Genomic DNA, 24,901 nt, shown 5'->3' on the forward strand with positions numbered 1-24,901 from the left:
CACCTCTACGGTTTTTATTTTTTGTTAAAAAAATTTTAAAAGACAGAATTTTTGAAAAAAAATTATATTTTTTTTTATATTTTGTTATCAATTTTTGCAAACAGTTAATTTTTCTCCTTCGTTGATGTACGCTGATGGGGCGGCACTGATGGGCACCGATAGGTGGCAGTGATGGGCACTGATGGGTGGCGGTTATGGGCACTGATGGGTGGCAGTGTTGGGCACTGATTGGGCACTGACTGATGGCAGCACTGCTAGGTGGCACTAATAGGTGGCACTTGTGGGCATTGATAGGTGGCACTTGTGGGCTTTAATAGGTGGCACTTGTGGGTTTTAATAGGTGGCACTTGTGGGTTTTAATAGGTGGCACTTGTGGGTTTTAATAGGTGGCACTTGTGGGCACTGTGGGCACTGGCAGATGGCACTTGGAGGCACAGATGAGGCATCTGTGCCTCCTTCCTCTTCGGGACCGATGTCCCTTTGACATGAGCCGGTGATCGGCTTTTTTTTCCTCCTCACGCTGTCAGCGTGAGGAGAAAACGAAACCGATCACCGAGCTTTTGTTTACATCATGTGACCAGCTGTCATTGGCTGACAGCTGATCACATGGTAAGGGGCCGGGACCGGCCCCTTACTCGGATCTGTGATCATCCGAGTCTCTGTGACTCAGTGATCACAGCGCGCACACCGCGCGCCCTGCAGGGTGCGCGCGGTGCGCGTGCATAGGGGAGGACGTCATATGACGTCCTCCCGGAGATTGAGGTCCGCGCTGTAGCCGTCATTCGGCTATGGCCCGGACCTCAAGTGGTTAAGCTCCATTCACACCTGAGACAGCAATTTACGGGAGTTTTTCAGGCGTTTTGTAAAAGTGTTTTTGCAGCTTTTTACAGGCATTTATAAAGCGTTTTAGAAGCGTATTACAAGCGTTTTACAGCTTCAGGTGTTTTTGTTTAGCCAATAGAAAGCACCAGGGAGAGGAGAGGGAGAGGAAATTAGAGGTGGAGAGCTGCTGTTTAAGCAGAAAACGAGCGACAATACGCTGGCGAAAAAGTCAGGCGTTTCTATCAAAGTCTATGGGCTAAAAACGCTTGTAATCTGCCAAAAAGAAGCTCATGTGCTTTTTTTGAGCGACAGGCGATTTACTTCGGGTGACAGGTACAGTCATATGTGAACAGGGGCCATTGAAATGAATGGGATTTGGCTTGTTGAGCGTTTTAGAGCTACAAGCTTCAAGTCTTGCTAAACTGCAATATAATACATTTTTGATTTTGGGTTTATAAAGTGGGGTCGCCAACCTAACTGTGCTGTTTAGCAGAGAGGTGTAAATCCCTGGACTGGGCACTTAGCCTGGCATTCTGCTTGAAGTAACCAAAACGCCACTTCTGGACCCCCCGCTGTATATATATATATATATATGTCATTACTTTGATGTTACATACCGTGGTTATGGTAGCAGCTAGCTGTCATAACCCCGAAGTTTTATTAAACAGTGGGCGATCTACTTTCACATAAAAGTGGTCCGGGTGGCGGGTTCACCACAGGATCACTTTGTTAGGCAGCGGGAGAGGTGTCCCCTTCCCAATGCTTCCCGGACGTTTTCCCTGCTTACCGAAGCCATCGGTATCAGCGAAAACAATCTGATCCTGTGGAGCGATGGGCAGGAGGTTGAGTGAGGGTAAGATGGCCCCCACTCAACTCTATGCCCCTGGAGGACCGGAGCGGCGTCTGACATCACTTCCCCTAACAGCTTTAAAGGGCCAAATTTTTTTTATCAGAAAATGTAAAATTATATTATTATTATTTTTTTTTTTTATTATTTTAAGTGTAAATGTGAGATCTGAGGTCTTTATGACCCTAGATCTCGCAATAAAGTGGACTTGTCATGCTCATTTCTATTACAAGGGATGTTTACATTCCTTGTAATAGGAATAAAAGTGATGAAGACATTTTTTTTAAAGGGATTTTTTAAAAATGTGTCAAAATAAAAAATAAAAAGTTAAATAATTAATAAAAATAATAAGTTAAATAAATAAGAAAAAATAAAATTTTAAAGAGCCCCGTCACTCCAAGCTCGCGTGCAGAAGTAAACGCATACGTAAGTCACGCCCACATATGTAAACATCTCCGCAATCATTAGAGTGAGATATTCTAGCACTAGTCCTCCTCTGTAACTTTAATCAGGTAACCTGTAAACATTTTTTAAAGCTTTGTCTATGGAGATTTTTAAGTACCGTAGTTTGTCACCATTCCACGAGCTTGCGCAATTTTGAAGCATGACATGTTAGGTATCTATTTACTCGGCGTAAACATCATCTTTCACAATGTACAAAAAAATTGGGCTAACTTTACTTTTTTTTTTTTATTCTTTCCAAAAAATTGCGTTTGAAACACCGCTAAGCAAATGCAGTGTGATATCCAGTGTGACTCAAAAGACATGTTTGTAGGTTAATTGGCTCTAGTATGTGTATGAATGCATAGCTCCCAACTGTCCTTGATTTCGAGGGACTGTCCCTGATTTGGAGCAATGTGCCACTTTCCCTCTTTCCCGCTCATTTGTCCCTCATTTTGGTCTGATCCATATAGTTGTATATAAAATGCACTTTTTATCTTTCAAAAAGTGTATCCCAGTGCTAAACCTTTTTATCCAATTTCTAAATTGCTGCATTTGTAAATTTTAGAAGCCAGTATAAAGGAATAGTAGTGGTAAAAAAAAAGTCCTTGTGGATTTAATTAACCTTTTTTTTGTTAATTCTCCTTTAAGGGGGTGTGGCAGGGGGCGTGTCCTATGCCTACATACTTTTGTTAGTAGGTGTCCCTCATTCCCATCTCAAAATGTTGGGAGGTATGTGAATGTGAGTTAGGGACCTTAGAGTGTAAGCTCCTTGAGTGTAGGGACTGATGTGACTGTACAATGTATATGTAAAGCGCTGCGTAAATTAATGGCGCTATATAAGTACCTGAAATAAATAATAATAAATAATATGAAATATTGCAACGACAGCCATTTTATTGTCTAGGGTCTTTTCTAAAATATATATAGATCTATATATATAGATCTATATATATATTCTATATATATAGATCTATATATATAGATAATATATATTATCTATATATATAGATCTATATATATATATATATATATATATATATATATATACAGTACAGATCTATATCTATCTATCTATCTATCTATCTATCTATCTATCTATCTATCTATCTATCTATCTATGTATATATAGATAGATAGATAGATAGATAGATAGATAGATAGATAGATAGATAGATAGATAGATAGATAGATAGATAGATAGATATCTATATCTATATATCTATATAGATAGATCTATATCTATATATAGATCTATCTATCTAGATAGATAGATAGATAGATAGATCTATATATATAGATCTATCTATCTATCTATCTATCTATCTATCTATCTATCTATCTATCTATCTATCTATCTATCTATCTATCTATCTATCTATCTATCTATCTATCTATCTATCTATCTCTTTATATATATATATATATATATATATATATATATATATATATATATAATGTTTGGGGGTTCTAAGTAATTTTCTAGCAAAAAATACAAACTAAGCCCAGGTTCACACTGACAGAGGGAATGAAATCGCACGGTTTCATTCCTGCATGTCAGTCCCGACTTCGGGGGGCGATTTCAGAGACATCAGTGTGGGTTTCAGTACAGATGTCTATTTAAACCGCACCCCGAATTCGCCAAAAGTAGTACAGAAACAAATGCGGTGTTGCACCGATTCGGGGCGATGCGTCTGCCGGCAATAACCGCAGATTTGGCATGCGATTTGACATGTCAAATCGCATGCCAAATTGCGGCAATGTGAACCTGGGCTTAAAATTTGTAAACAACAAATGTCAGAGAAAGACCCGGTCCTTAATCGGTTAAGGAGCATCTTCGGCTATCAGCTATATTTACCGTTCACCTACAAAAAACATTACAATAATGACATGGTGTTTGCAAGCCTTTTGTGCAGCTGAACACTCCACTTCCCCCCGTGTAAGGTTAGAGAAAGTGCACCTGTACGCCTGGAGCCGGGTTTATAAAGGCGCTGGCAGTCTCTGCAAGTGAATATGTTTAATCAAATATTAAGTTTTATTCAAATAGCAGAAAGAAATAGCAGGCAGTTGTTGTTTTTCTGTCACTGATTTCCTTGCCATGCATCTTTTTTGCATCTTAAGAAAAGCAGCCTCGTCCAAGGCCAGAATTTGCATTTATCAAACTGAAGCACAACTAAAGGAGTGTGCGCTCCGGGGACATCTGCCCAGGTGGAAACACGTCTTCCCATGACAAGGCTGTCACAGGATTGGCAAGGCTAATGCAGCAAATTCCGCTTCTCATTAATGACACCCGTCGCTGTCAGATGTTGGACAGATTCTTTAAAAAAAAAAAAATAATAAAAATGACAAAAAATACTTTTTTCCAATGTTTTTTTCCCCAGGACCCTAAGGGGGTAGAATCAGCTTTAGATTCACCAAAACTATGGAATATTAGGACCTACCTAAACCATACCTCCCAACATTTTGAGATGGGAATGAGGGACACCTACTAGCAAATGTATGTAGGAATAGGACACGCCCCCCTGACACACACCCTTAAAGGAGAATTAACAAAAAAAAAAGGTTAATTGAATCCATAAGGGACTTTTTTTCACCACTACTATTGCTTTATATTGGCTTTTAACATTTACAAATGCAGCCATTTGGATGAAAGGTTTAGCACTGGGAAACACTTTTTGAAAGATAAAAAAGTACATTTTATATACAACTATATAGATCAGACCAAAATGAGGGACAAATGGGGGGGGGAAGAGGGACAGAGGGACATTGCTCCAAATCAGGGACAGTCCCTCCAAATCAGGGACAGTCGGGAGCTATGCCTAATCTATCCAATCACTTTGTATGCAATCAGGAAGGTAATTGCACTGCATAGTTTTAGGTAAATCTTTTGAGATTAAGGCTTCTTTCACAGCTTTTTCAGGTGGACCTGATTGGACGGTCCATTCGCCCCTCTGCAGGGCCAGGACAAGGGGTGGGCAGGAGGGGCGGCTGCCCTGGGCACTGTGGTATTATGTGAGGTGGGGGGGGCACCACAAGGAGATTGGGGGGAGGGTTTTTTTTCTTGGAAGGGGGAATTTGGGGGGCGGCAGGTAGTAAGTATTGTTCTAGGAGGTGACATTTTTGAGGGTATGCTAAGAGTGGTGATTTAGGGGGTTTTGTGTTGGGAGGGGGGATGGGGGGAAGAAAGTTTGTGCTAGGAGGGAGGATTGTGGGGATTCATGCTGCAGGGGGGATTTGCAGAGGGGGAAAATGTGTATTGGGACATGTGTACTGTACATTTAGGGGAAAGAGAATTTGTGCTAGGAGGAAGAGAATTTGTGCTAGGAGGAGTGTTTTTTTTTTTTGGGGGGGGCGCTTGAGCTGGGGGGATTTAGGGGATGGGGTGGGGGGTAAAGATTTGTGCCGGGAGGGGGAATTTCAGAAGAGAATCAGATTTGTACTGGGAAGAGGGGGGATTTATGCTTGGGGGGCGGTGGTAAAAAAGATTAGTGCTCAGTTTTTTGGGGAGGGGATTTTTGATGACATATAATGCTCATACATCTTGGGGGAGGGGGGCTCAGTTTAGCATGCTTGCCCTGGGATCTAGATGACCTTGTCTCGGCACTGCCCCTATGGACTGGTGGTGTAAACAGACTTTTACACCCGCCTACCTCCGAGCTGATATGCCAAAAAATTTAAAAAAAAACGAAAGGGGATCTGTCTTTCTCCGTCTAAGTGGATCGTTTTGGAGGGCAGATCCTCTGTTGACCAAAACAGAGTCTACCCCATGTGAAAGGGGCTAATGGTGGCCATACACACTTCTAGTGAGCTTAAAGTGGTTGTAAACCTCTGACATGAAATATAAACAAAGCATATTCCTCTACAATGTGTACTTGTCTAAATTCAAAGCACTAAGTGTCATCTCTGTCTACTGCTTTTTTCCTCTGCTATCAGCTTGAATCACTTCTGACAATTTTTCCTGACACCAAGAAAAAAAAGGTAACAGGGAAGGGATCTCCAGCAGATTGACAGCCTCGGCTCTGTTCCTGTGTGCTGTGTGAAGGGGGGGGGGGGGGTGTCCCTTCCCTCCAATCAGCTCTCAGAGCTCTCCTCACTGAGCTCTGCAGAGTGTAACTTCAGCTCTCCACCCCCTTATTTCCAAACACTCAGACAAGCTTTATAAATTCAGCACTTTGAACGGATGTAAAGAAGAGAAGACTGCAGATAAACAGGTAACAACTTATGTAGGGGGGGTTTTGTTTTATCTCTATGTATCACCTGAGGATAGTCACTTCACTGGGTATATGGAAGGGTTTACAACCAATTTACAGCTCTCTGTTCCCTTTTTTTCCGAATGCTCAGACAAGCTTTATAAATCCAGCATTTTGAACGGATGTAGAGAGGAGAAAACTGCAGATAACCAGGTACAACTGATGTAGGAGGATTTGTTTCATCTCTGTGTATCTCCCGAGGATAGTTCCTTCACCGGGTATATGTAAGGGTTTACAAACATTTCAATAGTGGCCATAAGTGATCAATTTCTTTTCTGACTGGTCTCTTCCAATAGGGATAATCAATCTATAGTGGACAACCCATTCGATCAATGTGACACACACAGGAAAGTGGATTTTGATCCATAGTTAAGATACGATCGTACATACGATTGTAAGTTATTTATCGCATCTGTTTCCACCACATAATCACATAATCTGATTGATCAGGTATTCATGAGCAAAGTATCCCAATGCTAACGATCAATGCAAAGCAGTTGATCATTTTCCACCTTGGCAGATTGACTCAGTTTAATCAAACCCAATCAAAATTGAGTCTAAATCGACTGAACGAAAAGTTATGGCTATTTGAGTGTTTGCTGATTCAATCATTTTAATTAAAACACACATCGATCGGATAAAATAATCAAAGCGAGTATGGCCACCATTAAAGCAGAACTCGGTTACGGATGAGTAGAGAAGAGTTTTCATATTTAGGCAAACATTTTTCCATGTTGGTGAAACACATAGACGTCAATGGGGGAAAGTGAAATTAAGATGGATCTTAAAGGCACAGACGGCTTTAAATTGGTTCCAAGGGATAGGAAAGTTCAATTATCCAGAATTTGTGGGAAAACAGCTTTTTATTAGCTGGGAACATTAGATCCTGAAGAGACCCTGTCACCAACTTATAAAATCGCAGTTAAAAGCACAGAAAAAGTATTTTAAGAGCTCATTTGCTGTGTTTTTCCTTTCCTTAAACTATTTTTTGTATTCACTTGCGATGTATAACTAGTTAGAAAATTTGACGTCTTTAGGAGTCCATTTCATAATATACTCTACTTGTTCCTTTCATGTCCTAGAGCTCTCCTCTTCTGGGAGTGTCTAATTACTCTCTGTGCTGGCCCAGCTCCTCTGTCCCTCCCCTTCCTATATAACTTTTTATATGTAGTAGCTGCAGAAAGAGTGAAGGGGAATACTAAAGAATGTCACTTCATTGACAGCATTGAGGCTGCTGATATCACCTCCAAGTTGGTGGCCCCAGCAGTGGTCTCAGGGTTTTGGGGTGTCTACACAAGGGAGGCTTTTAAAATAACATTACTAAAAATACGTTACATGCACATGTTTCTGTAATATAATTGTGCCAAATACCTCCGGTACAGCGCCGCTCGGCGTTCAGGTGACCTTCCGCTGCTCTTCTCCTCTTCTCCCAGCTGTCAGCAGTGGATCTCGCGCCCCCCCCCCCATCCCCCCCTTTGATGTGCTTGGAGCGGGGAAGAGAGCTGTGGCGGGTCACAGAAGCGCCGAGCGGCTCTATAATGAAGGTATTTGGCACAATTATATTACAGAAACTCACACATTGTACATTATATACTACAGTAATAGAGTGGATTATAGGATTTTACAAGCATTTTAACTTACATTGGGGATTCCTGACAGGCAGGGAAGGGGGGGGGGGACAGCACATTACATGATAAGACCTACCCAGAAAATAAGCCCTACTGTGTCTTTTGTTGCCAAAATTAATATAAGACCCGGGCTTATTTTCAGGGGAAACACGGTAGTCGTTTCCCCTGAAAACAAGTGTCTGGTTAAAGCTTGTAGGAGGAGTTTTCATTCTCCTCTGACTGTCCCATGAGGCTGCAGGACCCCTGACCCTCTGTCTAGACAGTACTAATTGGCTCTGTGCTGATCACATGCACCTTCCTAAGAAAAAAAAAACTCTCTAGCAATACACACCAAACTGAGCATGTGCAGCTTGCCCCCAAGGCTCTGTACTATCAGCAGATAGATTGGGGCCTCTGGAAGAAGGAGAGGAACAGAGAAGACAGGATCAAACAGCCTTTTTACACAATGCAGAGGATTAACCCCTTAGATTCCAGTGAGTATAACGAGCATTCTTTACTGCATATACAGACTGATTTTACTGTTGTGCGTTTAGTAACACTTTAAAGATTGGTAAGCTATAATATATTACATTTTTGTTTTTTTGGGTTTAATGCCGCTTGAACTAAAAAAATTCCCTTCTATTGCTCTCAGTATCCTCCAAATTCCTTTTTTATTGCTGATGTGATCTGACTTCCTGTTACAGGGTGTCTACGTTTGTTCCTCGGGGCCCCACTGGATGTAGGAACCTAGCAACCCTCTCTTGCTCTCTCCCAAGATGGACTATGGGATTTACAGTGGGCATGGAGCAGTCCACGGGACCACAACTGACATGTACTGCTTGTTCCAAACAAATGCAAGTGAGGGTGGAAAAGGAGAGGTTCAGGATCTCATGGAGGATGTTACAAGGAGGTCAAAAAACATAGAAGAAACTATTTCATGAACATAGATTACAGGGCCTTTAAGTAGCGGATGTGTATGGATTATTTTTGAAGAATAATGCCGCGTACACACGATCGGAATTTCGGCCCGCAAAAGACAGATGAGAGTTTTTCGTCGGAAAATGCGACCGTGTGTATGCTCCATCGGACTTTTGCTGAATTCCAGCCAGCAAAAGATTGAGAGCATGTTCTTAATTTTTCGGTCGGAAAAAGTTCCTATCCGAAAATGCGATCGTCTGTGACAATTCCGACGCGCAAAATTCCTACGCATGCTCGGAAACAATCTGACGCATGCTCGGAAGCATTGAACTTCATTTTCTCGGCTCGTCGTAGTGTTGTACGTCACCGCGTTCTTGACGGTCGTGAGTTCAGCGAACTTTTGCGTGACCGTGTGTATGCAAGGCAAGCTTGAGCGGAATCCCGTCAGAAAAGCCGTCATATCCTTTTCTGGCGAGAAGTCCGATCGCGTGTACGCGGCATTAGAATATTGTTTAGTGTCACTTCGAAAAAGTAACATGAAAAAAATGTGCTAATTGCCATCCATTGAATTCCCTCCGGAACAAATAAAAAAATAAATGTCCATTAGCACATTTGTTCAATGTCATCTGTTGTTAAATTGCCCTGTAATTCTTTGGACTCTGGCTGGAATATATAAATAACTACATACGTTTTAATAATAATTGCTTGAAAATATTTGAAAAATTTGCTAACACAGGTCTTCCTATCCTTTACGGTTATGGACAGTCAGTCTATCTTCAGCCTGTACATACAGTATATGGCACTCTCAGTTACACAGGATACATATGTATGTAAATATCAAGATAAACTGATCAGCTTAAAGTGTTACCCCAACACTTCATATTCCTGATATGTACTTGTACGAGAAAGTATCCTGTTCTTTTTGTATTGCTTCCTTTGTGTGAAATCCCTGGGGTTCCTGCCAGTCCCTCTGCTTTCCTATTAAAAACTGACCACACTAGGCAAGAGAGCACAGTATGGTCAGTTCTCTAGCTGTGCTAGCCTGCTCTCTTCCAATGATCAGACTTGTCCTGAGACACCCCCTCCCCCTACACAGCCGCTCACTGGGAGGATCGGTATACTGTTGCTTCACCTCCCCCCATATTTTATGCAGCTAACAACAGACAGAACAGAGGGAATGTGATCACATAAAAAAAAAGAAAAGAGAGAAACATTTTTTTTTTTTATATCCATACACAAATGTTTTGGCTTTAATTTCTTTTTTAAACTGAATTGGTTATTTTACAAGGTGATCGTAAGCCCTCATGCACACAGGCTGTTAAAAAAACGTTATGAAAACGCCAGTATCTTTGCAGTGATTTTTTTTAACTTTTTTCAGCGTTTTTGAGCGTTTTTCCGCGTTAGCGTTTTTGAGCGTTTTTTTTTTTTTTTCAAATTTTTTTTTTTTTTTTTTCAATGGATCAAAAACACAAAAAAACATTGGTGAATGAAGTTTTTGAGCATTTTTGAGCGTTTTTGAGCGTTTTTCAGCGTTAGAGTGTTTTTACAGCTGAAAAACGTCTCTCAGAACCCACTGGTCCTGGGTTTTTTTTACAGCTTAAAAACGCCTATGCCACTTGCAGCTCAAAAACGCCTAGGTGGGCATGAAGCCATAGACTAACATAGACAGGCCTTTTTAAGCTGCAAAAAAAGCTCAAAAAAGCAGCTGTAAAAACGTCCGTGTGCATGAGGACTTACAATCACTTTAATGTAAATATAGGCATCAATGTGTGTTCAAATTTCTGTAGATAATGTGTAATTATTAAAATTAGGGTTACTATATTGGTTCATTAAATAGGAAACCTTACATATTCAAATTGTACTACCAGACAGAGCCAGTCTCACAAGAAAAAAACCCAGACATCTGTTGAGGGGTCTATTTAATAATGATTTTTACCAAGATTTATAAAACTTTTACCCATGATTCACCTATTTTTTTATTGACTCTTACATGAAAAATGTGTGAACCTTAGTCAAAAGTTGTGTGAACCTTTGACAAATCCATACCAGTCTGGCTGGCAGCAAGTCCCTTCTCTAGTCTCTTGCAAAGCTATTGCTGGCACTGCAATTAGATTTGTTGGATAGTGTATCCCCTGCTGCATGCTGTGGTCTCTCCTTATGGCTGGGAAACTGCAGCTGGCAGGTGAAACCACAGCTGGAGGCAGGGGGGGAAACACTAGCGAACACACCTGGTTATGTTGGATAGCAGAAGTGTCTCCATGCTGCACATGAGCAAATAATAGACTCAAAGCCAACTGGACAAATAAAGCTGAACTCCGGGGAAGAAAACTCTTGAGGCTCCATGCACAGAAGTTAAAAGCTGTTATTAGCATTTTTTTCTGCTCCTAGAAGCTAAATAGGGTTATTCTATGTGCCTATGTACACTACTTTAGGCTATTAGCATTTTTTAAACTTTATCTAGGAGCAGAAAAAAAGGCGTTTTTCCAGTAGAAATGCTCCTAAACACTCCTAATAGCGTTTTTTTAGCTTTTTTTAAAAAAAAGAACTGCAAAAACGCTAATAAAACGCTAATGTTCCTAAAAGCTCCTAATGCCGCGTACACACGAGCGGACTTTACGGCAGACTTTGTCCGGCGGACTTTTCGACTGACTTTACGACGGACTTTCCGAATGAACGGACTTGCCTACACACAATCAACCAAAGTCCGATGGATTCGTACGTGATGACGTACGACCGGACTAAAACAAGGAAGTTCATAGCCAGTAGCCAATAGCTGCCCTAGCGTCGGTTTTTGTCCGTCGGACTAGCATACAGACAAGCGGACTTTTCGACCGGACTCGAGTCCGCCGAAAAGATTTGAAACATGTTTCATTTCTAGGTCCGTCGAACTTTTGGGGAAAAAAGTCAGCTGGAGCCCACACACGATCGAATTGTCCGACGGACTCCGGTCCGCAGTACCAAGTATGCCGTAAAGTCCGGTTGTGTGTACGCGGCATAAGACTATACTAAAAGGCTACTACAAAAAGCTATTACCAGCATTTTTTATCAAGCATTTTTTTTTAGCTCAAAATAATGCTAGTGTGCATGGAGCCTTAATCTTGAACTAGGCACCCCCACTACAAGGGTTAACTGCCCAGGGGATGATGAACACAGAGATCTACTCCCATTATTCCTCGCACCCTCGGCAGCCGGTGCTCTCCTCTGATGTCTGACACTTTGGGTTGTGGGTGGGCCCTTCCCGTCCTCATGTACAATGCAGGACTGCTGGTCCTGCATTGTATGGGATGACATCAGAGAGATGTGACCGGTCAGACAGGCTTTGGTCAACCGGTTGCACAGAGGAGGAAGCCAGCAGGATGAAGAATAAGGTACGCATATTACTGTATTCATTGTTCCCTTGGCATAACAAGCAGTTAACCCTTGTATTGGAGAGGGGGGCCCCACCTAGGCTTGCCACCTGTCCGGGATTCACCTGGACTGTCCGGGTTTTGAACCATGTGTCTGGGTTTCACGTGGACTGAAACCCGGACACATTATTCAGACCGGGCAGTGGCTCTCCATTCCCCAACTAACCAAGATAGTCACGCGCAAATATGTTGCCATCCGGGAGCTGTGGGCGGCTGTCTGGGGGCAGGTTCGGCATCACTGGGGTGCAGGGTGATGATGTCAGCAAGACCAATTTGGTCACACCCACTGGTTGTTGCGGCACGCTATGCGCACCACAGTACTCCTCTCCTTGGGGCACCCAAAGGTGTCCCAGGCTGCTAAAGTGTTCGGGTTTGGCTTGAAGAAAAGGTGGCAACCCTAGACCCACCCCGGAGTTTACATGTGAGCTTTGCTTAGGTTTGAGGTCACACAAGGGATCTCGAAAACTGTTCATGCTTTTTATCCATAGCAAGAGGTACTGTATGTAGATACTTTTTCAATTAAAAATATGAATCATTAATATTCATGAAGTGTAAATTTTAGTGACTGCACATTATTAATAAGAACGGATCACACCCAATAAAAATAGGGCCCCTTTTAGGGAACCAACAAAACTATCTCTAGATGTTTCTAAACAGAGCAAGGAGATAGTTCTGTTTGCAGCACTTTAATCCTCATTACCTTCATATTCACCAGCTACCAATTCCTGAGGATTAAAGACTGAAATCCGACTAGACTCTGATCTGAAGACACCTTGTTCTGGGTCAGATCATAGGACAGGGGATCCCACATGCCTTAGAAGGTTCCCATGTGGGTTTTTTTGCCATAATTTGTAAACTGCTTTTCTGATTGTGTGGATTGTGTCTCCATCTGCCAAGATTATCCCCCACAAATCAGTGACGTCATCTGCCCTTCTCTGATATGATTCTGCTGGATCATACTCATCGAGGTTTAATAAGTGGACGGAATGTAGAAGATATATTCACACACAATATTCGCTTCCCTTTCCAAGCAACTGATGATAGGATGCATATGTGCAATTTTCATACATTATCTATCTATCTATCTATCTATCTATCTATCTATCTATCTATCTATCTATCTATCTATCTATCTATCTATCTATCTATCTATCCTACTGATAGATACATTATTTAAAAGTTCATTTTCCAAACCACTTATCTACTGGATATGCAGTTTTCCATCCAGCGTCTAATTATCTATCTATCTATGTAGACTGTGGGTTTGATTTACTAAAGGAAAGTAGACAGTGCACTTTGCAAAGTCCAATTGCACTCTGCAAGAGTAGTTGCTCCAGAGCTTAGTAAATGAGCAGAAGCCCTGCTGACTTCCATCATCCTATCATGTGCAAGGAAAAATGCATTTTTTTTTCCTTGCACTTGATTGGGTATTCTTTGCAAATTGAAGCTTTAACTCATTTACCAAGCTCTGGAGCAACAGTACTTGCAGGGTGCACAGCCTATTGGCCTTTAGTAAATCAACCCCTATCTGTATACATTTCTCTTTTCCTCTATCTAAAAATATCTCACTATATACTATGTTCATGTATATATCTCTATATCATTACTTTTGCCAGTTAATGTGTTAAAATTTGCTTCTCTCACTTTCTAAATCATTTTCTGTATAGCATTAGTATAATCTATCTTTCAGACTATGGAAATAGGATTGCTTGTAAAAGAACTTACTGGATAACACTTGGGTAAGTGATAGGCTGTGAATTGCAAATAATGTCATCTTTAAGCGGAAAATACAAATTATCTATCTATCTTTTGGGCAGTCTGTCTACATATTCTATTGATAGTTAATTAATTTACATTTGTTTTTTCCAAACCATCTCCAATCTATTTTGTATCTATTGAAATGTTTATCTACTGAATCATTCTAACTTGCATTTTCAAAACATCTATCTATCTATCTATCTATCTATCTATCTCTCTCTCTCTCTCTCTCTCTCTCTCTCTCTCTCTCTCTCTCTCTCTCTCTCTCTCTCTCTCTCTCTCTCTCTCTCTCTATCTATTTATCCCTTTTTCCTCTTATTATCCTTTTCTAGCTTTTCTATTTCTCTATCTTTTCCTCTCTTGCTCTCTCTATAAATATACAGGATATCTCTGTCTGTCACTCTCTTTTTCTCCATCTTAGAGTGATAGTAAACAATCACCTTGTAAAACAACCCATTCAGTTTAAAATTAAAATGAAAAGCAAACATTTATGTATAGATATAAAAAAAATATAAATACCTTTTCCCCCTTTTTTGATAAGTGATCCCATTCCCTCTGTTTGCAGCTGCATAAGAGCTGGGGGGAGCAGAAGCAACAGCACACTGATCATCCCTGTGAATGGCTGTGCAGGGGGTGGGGAGGGGGTGTCAGGACAAGTCTGATCATTGGAGGAGAGCAGGCTGAGTTCCCAGCACAGCTAGAGAACTGACGACGCTGTGCTCTCCTGCTTAGTGTGGTCAGTTTTTAACAGGAAAGCAGAAGGGTTAGCAGGAACACCAGGAATATCACACAAAGAAGGCAAAAAAAGACAACAGGATACTTTCTCATACAAGTACATGATACAGCAGGCACATATCAGGAATATGAAATGCTGGGGTAACAAACACTTTAAAGTGGGAGTCCGGCGACCAATCTTTTTTTTTTTTTTTAGTTAGGTCATTGAGACACTTTGTTAATCCCAAAATAATACTCACAGTTTGGGTGTAATATTTTCGCCTCTGTCTGTTTTCGTACTGAAGAATAACTTTAAAAATGTGATGCTGGCTGTTTCCATCTTGCTTGTGGGCATGTGAAGCCCACAAGCATTGATTTCCTGGATGTGGTGAATGCTGTTCATTCACAGCTTGTTCACACGCATGATCATTGTTTCCGCACTGAATCTTGGGAAGCCTGACACTAAGCTCCCAGGAGACAGTGCGGCGCCGGAGAAAGGCAATAAGCACGCCTACTCCCATGGGAGGAGAGACAGGAAATGCCACAATAAAGTACAATATAAAAGTAATTACAGCGATAAAAATTTTTTTCGTGCGGCATTTGAACATCTATGCAATTAACTGAAGGGGGTAAGATTAAGTTAAAAATTTGAGTGGAACCCCACTTTAAGCTGGCCATACATGGATCGAAATTTGGCCAGTTCAACAGACATCGGACGATTTTCAATCCATATATGGGCACCCTGGTTTCAAACAAGTCGATCAGCCTTGTTGGGTTTTTCCTTAACAATAAGTGCCACCGGCTATAGCCGGAAACACTAATCATTATGTTCTGCCGGCAGTTAAGCTATTCAGTTAAGCTATTCAAGATGGATCAAAATTGGGCCGGTCCAACAGGGACCAGACAAATTTTGATCCATCTATGGTCTGTCCTGTTCAAGAATAGTCGATCTTCTGATCGACTGCTCATAAACGGGCTTGCGGGAAAACTGGAGGCGCGACAGGGACACCTTTGGACAGCAGCATTGTCGGTCTCGGGAGAGTGTAGCGTTAGATGGACTAGCAGATGTAGATGGACTTGACTAATGAATGAAACTAAACTCCAGCTAACACTTTTTAAGCAGTTATAGTAAACAGCTTTTTTCGTAAGTTAATTAAATCTGATCATTGTACGCACCCCTATGAGTGGTAAATGGTTTGTCCCAACCTTCTATCTAGTGTTTTATTGGACAGCTTGGCCTGGTAAGGGAAGTAAAAATAAAACAGACTTACTGGCTAGATCACCAGGTAAAAATAAAGGAAACAAAGACTAAAAAAAATTACAAAACTGATACACTACATCTAAGAATTGGCAAATATATATTTTTTAAACCAGAGCTTAGTGTCACATGAAGGAGAGAAGATGTATCCATACAGAAATCCCATTGATAGGGAGGAGGATATTCAGCCACAACCACAGCAACCAGGATCTGAGATTGTCTTATCAGGAAATAAATAAAAAAAAGATAGCACAGGCAACTCCTTGGTAGCTTAATACAGCTGAATTGTGTGTTTAATTGTGCTCAGTGGCTTTCCAAAATAATTTGCTTTGTGTACGTAAGGACAAAAGATTTCTATGTAAGGCTCACCAGAGGTTAATCATGCATAGCAGGCAGCTGCATGGAGCCTGCAGAGCGGACTTCTGGCTGGATGGGGCAACTCTGTGCAGCCGGAATACATCAGTACCTGTGTCTTGGTGCCTACTCACTAGAAAACACACAACGCACATCTCTTCTACACATACACACCTCTATCACACATAGGAGGGGATCTCCTTTCAATTTTGTGCTTCCGTCTTTTCAAGGGATTTAAACAAAAATTCAAAATCCTAAACTACCTACAGTGTATCTAAACCGCAGAACAAAAAAGGGAAATTGTTGCCGGTTATCTGTCCTTAAATGTGACACTGGTTTCGTTTTTTTAGGTTTTTTTTTGTCTTTTTTCCCTTTATTTCCACCTATTGATTCTGTAAGTAAAACTCTCCCTGCCCTGGGGTGACAACGCTCACTCACTGTACTGTATCTATGGAGGAGGAGTGTTGTCACCAAGGATAAGAAGTGTATTAGGACTACAGGACTTCTTCCCTTTTCCTCCATTATATAACAAATGCGGTGGTGTTCTGTACAGGACACAACTAGATTTCGGACTGTATCGGATCTATCTATCTCTATCTGTTTTACAATATAAGGAAATATAATAGCTTGTAAAGGAACGTATTGGATACCACTTGTGTAAAAGAACTGTCTATCTGTCTACAGTTGACAGTTAATAATCCAAATTAGCCTTTTTCCAAACTGCCTATCACATATTCAGTTTTCCATGCAGCATCAAAATCTATCTATCTATCTATCTATCTATCTATCTATCTATCTATCTATCTATCTATCTATCTATCTATCTATCTATCTATCTATCTATCTATCTATCTATCTATCTATCTATCTATCCAGCAGTTTACGAGTCCTTAGATGTGACTGCATTATTTTACTTTTTCAGGCTTTATAATACTACTGCAGAGTGCCCAGCACACAACTGGATTTCAGACAAGATCAACAGGCCATTTTTTTTTACATCTATTGAACAAGTGTAACAAAATGCAGGGGCAGGTTAGTGGTTAGCACTTTTGATAACCCCAGTGGTTGGCACTGGGGTCCTCGGTCTGAATCCTGGTCAGAGAAGTATATGCATGGAGTTTGTTGTTCTCCCGGTGCTTGTATGGCTTTCTGCCCACAGACACACTGGTAGGTTAACTGGCTCCTAACTGCCTACTTACCTAGTATGAAATTCTACTGAGTGCACAATATGGCTTCATCCCTGGCTCAACACCAATTTGATAAGCCATGCTGATAAAGCAACCAAGCTTTTTTTTCTAATTAAAAAAAAAACTATACGAATTTCAAAATGTCTTGATGGGTTGGTGTCAGTGTGGAAGAGCGGGCACGCAGACGACCCTCGGTGACACCCACATGTAATTCTGAACCTCCATAATTGAAAGAACTGAAATCCAGTAAATGAAAGGGGTGAGACAGGGACAGTTAGGCTGGGGCAGCATCATATAGCAAGAGCTATATGATGCTGGACAGAAAAAAAAAATAATATATATATATATATATATATATATATATATATATATATATACACAGTGAGTATATATATTATATATATATATATATATATATTTTAGAGCAGACTCAATAGACCGCTTAGTCTCTCTTTCCGCCGCCAGTCTTCTATGTTTCTTTCATCCAGGTAGGACATTATCTGGGCTATATCTGACGTAATGCAGCTTCTAGTGCTTACTGTGAGAAGCCTATAATTAAGTAATTTGGGTAAGCAATTTAAATACGGGAAACTGGCCTGTAGAATTGTGCAAGACTGAACATAAGGCTGGAACCCAATTTTCAAATTGGTATTGTTTATCAGACAGGAGTACCCTCTAAGACTTCAGTAACCATGAAATGCACTGTCAGGTTCAGACAGGTAGGAATAAATATCTCCCTAGTATATTAGTTCCCCTGTATTCGCCATCTATTATTTCCTTGAGAGCTCTCACTTTCTTTCACTCTCTCCCTTTTCCTTTATCCCTTTATCACTCTTTCATGCTTTCATTTGGAAAAATTTTTACAGCTGATCATCAGTTGCTCTGTTCTCTTCTTAAAAAACTTTTCATCACATGGTGCAACTTTAGATTGTCAGCTCAGTTGCTTAGGAAATCCAACGATGCAGCTCAAGAAGAGATTGGGTGTTGTATCATCACCTCTCATTCCTAGTGACAGATCAGGCTGTGTCCTCTCATGGTCTCATTCTCATGGACCCCTGTCTCTCTCCCTTCCTTTCTCCTTTCCAAATCTTTCTGCTTTCCCCTCTATTCCTCCAGCCCTTCCTTCCGTCCTCCTTCCTCTCTCACTTCCTTTCTACTTTCCCGATCTTTCTGCTTGTCTTTCCCTCTGTATTTCTCCAGTTCTTTCTTTCTTTCTTTCTTTCTTTCTTTCTTTCTTTCTTTCTTTCTTTCTTTCTTTCTTTCTTTCTTTCTTTCTTTCTTTCTTTCTTTCTTTCTTTCTTTCTTTCTTTCTTTCTTTCTTTCTTTCTTTCTTTCTTTCTTTCTTTCTTTCTTTCTTTCTTTCCTTCATTCCTTTCTTTCTTTCTTTCTTTCCTTCCTTCCTTTCTTTTTTTGTTTTCTTTCTTTCCTTCCTTCCTTTCTTTTTTTGTTTTCTTTCTTTCCTTCCTTTCTTTCTTTTTTTGTTTTCTTTCTTTCTTTCTTTCTTTCTTTCTTTCTTTCTTTCTTTCTTTCTTTCTTTCTTTCTTTCTTTCTTTCTTTCTTTCTTTCTTTCTTTCTTTTTTTCTTTCTTTCTCTTTCTTCCTTCTATCCCTCCATCCTTTCTCAGCTTTAACGCTTCCTCAATCTCTCTCCTTTTTTCTCTCTCTTCTTCACTGTTTCTCTTTCCTTCCTAGTTCTCTCTCTTCTTCTTTCTCGTCTCTCTCTGTATTGCCTCGGTCTGTCTCCTTCTTCCTCTTTTCGTCTCACCATCTCTTTTTGTTTTTCTAATTTCTTTTTTTTCTCTCCCTCTCTTACGAGATAGTTGTCTCCTGTAATAATTAACCTAAGATTTCCATGAGATGGGAGTCAGCCGTTGACTCATACTTCCCCTTATCTTTCAACGTTAGCTAGTGTTTCCATATTCCAGGGAGGCAGGTTAAAATCGTCTGCGTCACGCATTCAGCTCACCCCAGCCAAACTACGAGCGTGAACACTTTTTGTTTTTAATGCTTGCCTCTGTCAGAATGCTAATAAAAAATTAAGGGTGTAAGTCATGGTGCCCCTGCCTAAATGCAGATTGGAAAACGCAGGGCCTTTTCAGTGGGTTCCAAGGCCCCAGGCTTTTTTATATCCATGTTCTGCCAGTGCTGTGAACCTAGCCTCTCCAGAGTCTTATTCACTAAGCAATCATAAGCTGAGACTTGTGCTGTCCAAGACACCATACTCTTCAGTTCCAAATTTGCTGGGTGAAATCCCATACCGATAAAGGAAAACTTTTATTAACTTTGGGATGAAAAGAACCTCGCTAGAGATTGAGGACCAAATGTTGCCCAAGGCAGCTGGTGACATTTTACCTTCCATTTTATTTCTATCGCTCAGAAAATTAGAATTTAAAGCCCAACTGAAGTCTTGTTTTTTTATACTTGTTGTGCAATCAGGTTGAATATGGCATTTATTTTTCACTTTTTTTAACGTGTTTGTAATTAAAACAATAAGAAGCTGCTTGCTTGTGGTGTCAGCATGCTGGAGAGTCAGGCCAATTGTCTCACATAAAGCACGTTGGTCTGGGTCTCCAGCGGTCCGAGCGCACGGCGCTCCAATCAACAGTGCTTTTTAGGGAGCAAGAGCATTGCTGAATGGAGTACTGTGCTGGGGGCACATTTGACTTCTGAATACCTGGACCTCTGCAGTCTGCGTCTGACTCTCAAGTGTGCTGGCAGCACATTACTGTTTTAATCATGAAAACAAAAACACAAAACTAAATAATGCCTTATTCTTTTTTTATTATCCAGCCTGACTACATAACAACAAGTAAACAAATAAAACTCCAGTTGAGCTTTAGCAAAGAACTCTGAAATAATAGAAAGCAGGACATAATTAAAGACAATATTTCCGTTTCAACAAATTAATTTCTGTAGTTAATAGTGCCAGAGTTACTTGAATCTTATGATATAAAAATAATAACAATTTTGTCTCAGTTACTATACTAATATAATGTATAAAAACTTTAAATAATGAGGCAAATTTGGGGCTGTTTTTTAGCACAAGGAAATGTCCAGGATTATTAAATGACTCCAATGCATTTTGCCAAAACTGCAAAATTTCACCCTTTCCAAATTTCAGCTTTTTTTTCCTGGTTCAGACATGTTAGGCTTCAACATGAGTTACCAGCAAATGGTTACTTACAGGTCCTATTTTTATGGAGAAACAAAAAGGATGTATTTTAATATAGGACAAAAGACAAATGAGCTGTTCACTTTCCAATGGAATTTTCCCTTAGCTTAATGAATGAAGTGACACTCTGCTGACTTCCATCATCCAATCATGTGCAAGCAAAATACAGTTTTCTAAAACTTTCCTTCTACGTGATTGGGAATTCTTCGCAAAGTGAATTTTTACTACATTCATTAAGCTTGCAAAGTGAATGGTCTATTTACCTTTAGTAAATCAACCCTAGTGAAGTACTGAAAATCTTAACACTCAATCAGAGATCTGCTTACAGTTCATAAATAAAAAAGAAAGCAAACAATGGGTTGTTTAGACTGCAGCCTTATATACCTGTGCAATCAGCAGTGCATATACCATTTGTGTGTACTATGCAGCTGCACAAAGTCCCTTTGGGACTTAGGGCCCCATGTATACTAGATGTAGTCCTGATAGGTGCTGGAACCCTTTTCTCTGTCTCAAACACTGGGAACATAGATTACTTCAATCTGGTGGCCAACTGATTGAGTGAAAAAATGTTTGTTGCATTGGGGACCTAAAACCTGTTCATGCACTGGAGCCTTTTGGTGACTCTTTCTGCCAATGTGCTGCTTGATGAATACCAGCACCCCAGAAGTATACAGAGCAACACTTATGTGTAAAGTGGAAAAAAACCATAACAACCATTTCGATTTCAGTTTAGTAAAAGCCCATTTCTGTTTGGCTGTTTTATTGAATAAGCCTAAAAGTGAACAACAGCTCTCAAAATACTCAAGACTCTTCAACAGATTAAGGCTAAATATTTCTCCCCTCAGCTGACAACATACAGTTATATTCAAGAGCAAAACACATCACAAGAACTTTACATAATCATACATCATTGTCTGTGAATATAAACCAAACTAATGTAGACCTCTTCTGCCATGTAGAGACCCGTATTCCCATTCCTGAATAGAGAAAGTGGCAATCATATTTATACTAAAAAAAATGAAAGCTCTGATTGGCTGTTATGAAATGCTGGGCCTCTGTTTTATGGTTACATGTCAAGCACCTTTCCATATTAGCAGCTCATTTTAACTCGTATTCCCTTTGCTGGACGTCATAATCCAACCATCAAAAAAAAAAAAAAAAAAAATGTGCCTAACAAAAGAAGCAGTTTTTTTGTTCTCCAAATTTGCCTATCATACTCATTATGCATTGTGTTAGTATGCACATATTATCTAAGAAAACATAAATTATAGGAGTAAATGGTCACCGTCACCTCCATCCAAAAATAAATATATTGTTTTCATGCATGTTGCCAACTGTAACTACATGCTGGCTTCTGTTCTTTTATATTTCAAGGATTCCAGTGCTGAGATTTTCTGATCAGAGTTTCTAGTTTCATCAAACTTTTAAGGTGATTACAAAGCTAAATTATGTTGGCACTTTGTCCATATGGCCTTTCCATAATGTAAGGGCCTGAGGTTCTGTAAAACATGTTGGGTTCTTCTTCTAACAGCTACTTTGTTGTGGGACCCCTGAAACATTTATCAGTAAAGCCTATAAAATCTAATATTATAAACGTTAATCATAGAAAGAGTGTTTGGGGAGCCAATTTAGGTTTCCAATTCAAATTTGCATACTTAGGAAAGAGGATACAGACAAGGGCAACATGGTGGCTATGTAGTTAGAACACACGTTTTGTAGCCCTGGGTTCGATTTCTACCAAGGACTCTTGTCTATATAGAGCAGTGTTTCTCAACTCCAGTCTCAAGGCGCCCCAACAGGTCATGTTTTCAGGATTTCCCTCAGATGAAACGGCTGTGGTAATTACTAAGGCGGTGAAACTGATCAAATCACCTGTCCAAAATAATGGAAGGCCTGAAAACTTGACCTGCTGGGGCGCCTTGAGGACTGGAGTTGAGAAACACTGATATAGAGGTTGCATGTCCTCTGCATGCTTTTGCTATGTCTTTCCTCTTGGTGCTCCAGTTCTCTACAGCCCACCCAAAAGCATTTGATGATTAACTTTCCCCAAACCGACCTTATTATGTGTACATGAATGTATCACTGCATTAAATTATATTAGATAGCTAAATTCCTCAGGGACTGCAGTGAATCTTCAATGCTGCCCTGTTAGGCACTATGGCAGTTTGGTGCTTTATAAATGTGTAAAATAAACAATTAGGGTGTCCACCCTAGTAGCATGAGATTTTGTCAAATAGGAGTTGTGACCCTATACAATAACACTGCCACTGATTTACAATAGAGCTGTAGGGTGCAGAGACTAAACTCATTGTGGGTAAGCCTTCCTCTGGAAAATTTGAGAGATACAAGAAGCCAATGGGTGACTCTACCAAGCTATATCAGTTTTCAAAGGGTTGGCTTTTAGGTCCCAAGACATAATAAACATTTTTTTGGAACATCAAATGTACTTGGTAGTATATATACAATTTATTTTCAAAGAGGAGTGGTGGTCACCATTTCTAAACAAAAATGTCTATCAATGCTTGGCCACATGCATTTTTCAAGCAAATCAAGGAAAAATGTTGGGTCTGGCAGGAGGGCAATCTTCATGAGATCCATAGCGAGGGATCTTTTTGTAAATATCTGGTCATAGTCAGACAGTGTCATGTAAATTATACAATTCCTATCAAAGTTATCTGACACTTAAGTCAAACATGAACATTTGCAGTTCCTACCTGATGGTAATAAACATGTTAGTGGTATAATTGTCAATGTTAAATGTTATAGTAAATGTTATGACTAAAATGCCTTAATGCTGTCAATTAAAATAATCCTTATAATATTACCTTTCAGCAGCACAAACAAAGCTCCAGTGCATAAGGATTGGGTAAGAAGGCAGCAAGAGAGAGATACTTTAAATAACACTTTGAATCGCAAAAAAGTTTAGACAGTAGCAGTAAAAGTTTTAACGAGAGATGAAGATAAACATAATAATCACTTTTTATCATGGCAAACATCATACTGTTCACTTTTAAATGGAACCAATTAGGTAAAAACAACAATAAAGATTTTTTTTTCTAAGTTTTGAATATACATTCACCCTCATATTCTATGTCTTTGTTGTCACCTGTATTTCAAAGCTGAAAAATTAAGAATCAAAGAATTCTCAGATATCTATACCCACTACGGTATCCAACAGTTGTACAATCACTGAAAATTGACTGAAAAACTGTGATGGTACAATAAAAATATTCTACATTGTTTAAGTATAGCTATTTGCGGTGTAAGTATCCTGAGAAATCATCAACCATATATAGTATATATATATATATATATATATATATATATATATATATATATATATATATATATATATATATATTATCCATTTAAAAATATCCCAAATATATGGAAACATTATGGCCCTTGTTGACTTGGCTGGATAGATCTAATATATTACAAGAGCATAGTAATTTCAAACCCGCATAGAATTACCAAAGAGGATTACCTCATAGCTTGGAGAAATATGAATATGAGTATTACCTTATAAACAACTTAAGTACAGCCAACTGGACGGTTATTTAGTGGCCCATATAAGCTGCCTAGCACAGTAGCATGCGCAGTCCTCTACATTAGCATGCACATTTACATATTCCAAGCTAGAATTGCACACACATAAGAATGGGAACACAACATATGCTTGAATGGTGTGGACCACTAATTTTACACAACAGTTAAACAACTTTGGGCCGATACCCTTGGAAACATCATAATCTCAACACTCTGAAAGCCTTCTGTCACAGGAGGCCCTAGGTAAATGCATCATGGAGCAGCAAAAGTCACATTTATTGCTTGCGGTGGTCTATAAGAGTCACACCTTGGACTCTTGTGAGCTATAATAATCCCTGGAACCAACTGTAATCTAATTCCACTGCCACTGATTTATAGAATAGAGTGGTATGCCCAGCGAATATTTACATTCTTTTCAACAAATTAAAGATGCAAATCTCTTGTTTTGTCTTTCTGACAAGTACATTAACTATAAAAAATAAAAAAAGTCTAACTTACTTACCAAAATTATTAATATGTCATGCAATACATTATAGAGACAATGACATGTTTACTATATTTATCTTAATAAACACTTTAAAAAGGATATTGCACTTCCCGAGTAAGGTGAAATGTCAG

At 39.7% G+C, this 24,901-nt stretch overlaps 1 protein-coding gene across 3 annotated transcripts in view; it reads right to left on the reverse strand.

Moving 5' to 3' along the window:
• The window catches only part of PROX1 (prospero homeobox 1), a 120,646-nt gene that overhangs the window by 86,287 nt on the left and 9,458 nt on the right, over nt 1-24,901 (reverse strand). For all 3 annotated transcript variants that reach the window (XM_073628387.1, XM_073628390.1, XM_073628388.1), the window contains exon 2: nt 24,871-24,901. This exon is cut by the window's right edge and continues 1,763 nt beyond it. In XM_073628387.1, the coding sequence (XP_073484488.1) occupies nt 24,871-24,901 (31 nt within the window). The remainder of the gene's footprint in view (nt 1-24,870) is intronic.

The sequence above is a fragment of the Aquarana catesbeiana genome, linkage group LG04 (genome assembly GCF_042186555.1).
Source record: "Aquarana catesbeiana isolate 2022-GZ linkage group LG04, ASM4218655v1, whole genome shotgun sequence".
Classification (NCBI taxonomy): domain Eukaryota; kingdom Metazoa; phylum Chordata; class Amphibia; order Anura; family Ranidae; genus Aquarana; species Aquarana catesbeiana.